Here is a 4230-nt window from a genome sequence, read left to right as displayed (position 1 = left end):
GCTGGGCTTCTTGTAGGACTTCAGTAGCCTTGTGTTTCTCACCTTGGGGTGAATGATCCTTGTCAGTATCGCTGGTATCATTTGTTCCCTTTCCTCCAGTGATTTTAACAGACTTTTCAAAGCAGGAAAACAAAATATTTTCTTTACCCTGGCCACCCACAGCTTCCACTTTCCTCATAAGTTCTCCCAAAAGTTGCTCAGAGGAAGCTGCATCGAAGTTTCCAAGAGTTCCATCGGAAAGAAGCAGAACCTCTGCAGAGGAGGGAACCAGGCTGTTGTCAAAGACACTTGGGGTCAGCCAACAGTGCCCTGAACTCACTGTGCAAAGTAATATTGCAGTTTGGTTAATAAAATTGTTAGAGAGATGTCCCTGCCCCAAATAAGGTGCTAACAACACCAAATCCAAAGTGAATTTTACTGACCAGTAAATGTGAGGTAGAGAGAGATGGAAAGGAAGAGAAAAGGGGAGAAAGCAAGGGAGTGACATGGACAGAGATCTCCTCTGAAGCAGGGCAAATGTGACATTGTCCCCTGTGTGTGTGGCCTTCCCAGGGTGGGGGTTTTACACCTGAGCCAGTTTGGGTAAGGGGGGTGGTGTTCACCCCCCACCCCGAGCAGGGATTGCCTCACTGTTTCCGGTTACAATGTCAGATGTAACCAAAAGTGTTTTCAGTCACCATCTCCATAAACTGTTATCAACAGGTGGGGCAGTGTTCTTTATCTCTTCCATGGCTCAGCCCTGATAACACCCTCCAGGGGCCATCTTCTGTTAATGGGCCATTGAGTGTCACTGCAGGACTGACAAAATTACATCATCCCATTGTGGAATGCTCCGCCCAGGGGGAGGAACCAAGCATTCCTGCCTGGATATAATCTCACCCTTGCAACACCACGATCACCTTGCCTACTGCATTCCCAGAGGACAAGAGCTCCATAACCACCACTGGACCTTCAGAGGAAGACCAGACCCTTCTACAGGATCGCCACTTTGACAGAATCACGTTCATCACTCCAGCTGGACTGCAGCCACCATTTCATCAGACTGCTACCACCACCCTGACCAGCGGGGTGTCAGGTTATATCCTGACTCTGTGAGTTTAAACCAGTGTTTCTGCATCATTGCCTTGATCTTAATTATCTTATTCAATTGTCCTTCTGGCTTAGACTGTCCCCCTGGTTTGCCTTCCAACCAGTAACAAACTCACTGTGCTCATCCCTTGTTTACCTCCCAAAACAGGATTTCCCATACCCAAACATTCGCCAGATGGAGGAGAAGGTTGCAAGGAAAAGGAAGATGCCCTGGGACACCGAGGCAGGTGAGGAGGAAGTCAGTGCCCCTTTCCCCCTCTCTCCTGCCCCATCTCCCAGCCCAGCCTGGCTCCCAGCTGCAGGACAGCCCCACTGCCGTTGCCCTCCTGCTGGGGACGCACTGTGGGGGATCTCCTTGCCATTCCATCTGGCACGGAGGTAAATCCCACCTACTCCTTGTCCTTCCTCCCCCAGACAAGGAGAAGAAGATAAAGACCAGGGAGGATAAATCTCCGCAGCAGAACCTCTTGGAAGAGGCCATTTTGAGCAGCTCCATGGTGCAGGAATACAACAGTGAGGAAAAACCCCAGAGATGCCACAGGAGGAGGGGCTGCAAGGCCAGCCCAGGGTGTTCTGAGGAGGAAAGTCCCACTCTGTGCCAGGAAGGTGGGCAGAGATTCAGCCAGAGCTCGGAGCTGGTGGTGCCTGAGCAGCATCATGATGGGGAGAAGCCCTACAAGTGCTTGGAGTGTGGGAAGAGCTTCAGGAACAGCAACAACCTGATCCACCACCGGATGATCCACACTGGGGAATGGGCCTACGAGTGTGGGGAGTGTGGGAAGGGCTTCAGCTGCAGCTCTGCCCTTGTCACCCACCAGAGCATCCACACTGGGGAGAGGCCCTATGAGTGTCCCAAGTGTCAGAAAGGGTTTCACACCAGCTCCACTCTCCTCCTGCACCAGCGGTTTCACACGGATGAGAGGCCCTTCTGCTGCCCGGACTGTGGGAAGGGATTCAAGCGCAACTCCACCCTCGTCACCCACCGGTGCATCCACACCAGGGAGAGGCCCTATGAGTGCGGGGAATGTGGGATGAGCTACAGCACAAGATCCAACTTGATCCGCCACCAGATCATCCACACTGGGCAAAGGCCATACAAGTGTGAGCAATGTGGGAAGGGCTTCAGCCAGAGGTCCAACCTCATCATCCACCAAATGATCCACACTGGGGAGAGGCCCTATGAGTGTCCTGAGTGTCAGAAAAAGTTTAAGACCAGCTCTAATCTCCTCTGCCATCAGCAGATTCACATGGATGAGAGGCCCTTCCGCTGCCCCGACTGCGGGAAGGGCTTCAAGTACAACTCCTCCCTTGTCAAGCACCGGTGCATCCACACTGGGGAGAGGCCCTACGAGTGTCCCCGGTGTGGGAAGAGCTTCACCCAGAGCTCTCACTTGACCAAACACCAACGGAGGCACTAGTAAAGGAAGCCCGGTGAGTCCCCCAACTGCATGAAGAGCTTTGTACACTGCTCCAGCCTTATCCCTCATGGGAAGACCCGTGCTGTGCACAGGCCTGGTGACCCACATTCCCTGTGATCCATGTTGGGAAGACACCTGACTGGTCATCTTTTTGGTTTGGCCTTAACGTTCTTCAGATATGTCTTTATCAATTAAAACACCTGAAATAGGACTGAAAATAAAGTAATTATTCAGATATTCCCAAAGTCCAACCCTTTAACAGGTATTTGAGATTAAATTTATAGTCTGGGGACATATTCTGAAGGATTTGTGGGTTCTTGGGGGATTTCAGGCTGTGTTCTCCACATCTTTGCACTCCTGAAGACAAGATGGATTGATCTGTCACCTCAAAATGACTCAGCCTCACTGAAAACACCTCAATCTTACCCCAAAAGAGCTCAATACCACATCAAAATGGCTTGTTTCCGCCTCAAAAAACTATAACCCATGACAAAATACCCAATTCCACAACCTCCAGGGTGAGATGGGGTAGGAGGGAAATTGGAAGAAGTGGGATCCAAATGTAAAGGGCGTAGGATCATGATTGTGTGCAGCTGGGTGTATGGGATATATTTTGAAAGTAAATAAAACATTCAAAATTATTGCTTCCTGTCCCATTAATTTTCAGTCAGTTCTGTTTTCCTTTTCAGAGTGACACCTTCTCAGTTGATTGTATTTGTGTCCTCCTTTCTCTCCTGCCTTCCTTTGCCTGCTCTGTTTCTCTCTCAGTGTCCCCTTTGACCTAGGGCAGCTCCCACCAAAGACCCTGCCCTGATTTCATTCCCAATCCATGAACTCCAACCACCATGGGTGAAGTTAGGAAGGCTGGCAGTGAATGTCACTGTAGGATCTTGCTCCACTTGGCTTTTGACTCTTTCACAAGAGCTTTGCCTTCAAGAGCAGGAACATCTTTTCCTGGCTGGGAACTGTAATTCCATGCCCAAGGAGTGTGTGCCATGGATCCCAGAGGGGCATTCCCGAGACTCCCAGGTGCTGCTCCTGCCGTGCCTCCCAAGGAGCTGTGCAGGGCAGGGGACAAGGTGCAGCAGCTGTGTTGGTTCTGCAGTGCCACAACAGCCCCTGGTTCCAGGAGTTTCCACACTGCCAAAAGCGATTCCTGGGTTCCATGATGCCCTGCTGTGTCCCCATGGATATTTGGTGTCATGAAGTTCTTCAGTGTCACAATGACCACCTCGCTCCATGAGCTTCCACAGTGTCCAAATAGCCTCCTTGGATGGGCAGTGTCACCATGGACCATTGGCTCCATGCAGCCCTGCTGGGCCACTATGGACTCCTTGGTTCCATGAGGTTCTGGAGGTGTCTCCATGGTCTCCTTGGATCCACAGTGTCACAATCGACCACTGGATCCACGTGGCCCTGCTGTGTCACCATGGCCCCTTGGTTCCATGAGACCCCAGGGTCACAATTGACTCCTTGCTTCCATGTCATGCCCTCAGTGCCAAAATGGCCCCTTCGTTCCATGGGGAACACAAAAGATTTATAGAAACATTGAGCAAATCCTGCTTAACGCACCTGGGAACATCTGTTTGCATTCCAAAGAGAGGTTAAAGGTGAGGATGGCACCAGCAGCTTCCATCTGCAACATGGATCTAGGGAATGGGCCAGGACAGAGAATTCAGCTGGGAGACTCAGAGAATTTTGCTTTCAGAGATCATTTCTGGTC

The 4230-nt window shown here is 51.0% G+C and overlaps 1 protein-coding gene across 1 annotated transcript; it reads left to right on the top strand.

Moving 5' to 3' along the window:
• Window positions 1-1471: 1471 nt before the first annotated feature.
• LOC146764765 (uncharacterized) lies at window positions 1472-3234 on the top strand. Its single transcript, XM_085563832.1, has one exon. It carries the CDS (start codon window positions 1584-1586, stop codon window positions 2505-2507), a length of 924 nt encoding a protein of 307 aa, XP_085419958.1. The 5' UTR covers window positions 1472-1583; the 3' UTR covers window positions 2508-3234.
• The last annotated feature ends 996 nt before the right edge of the window (window positions 3235-4230 follow it).

This window comes from Lonchura striata, chromosome 31 (assembly GCF_050655825.1).
Source record: "Lonchura striata isolate lonStrDom1 chromosome 31, ASM5065582v1, whole genome shotgun sequence".
NCBI lineage: Eukaryota > Metazoa > Chordata > Aves > Passeriformes > Estrildidae > Lonchura > Lonchura striata.
This window is presented reverse-complemented; position numbering and strand designations above follow the sequence as displayed.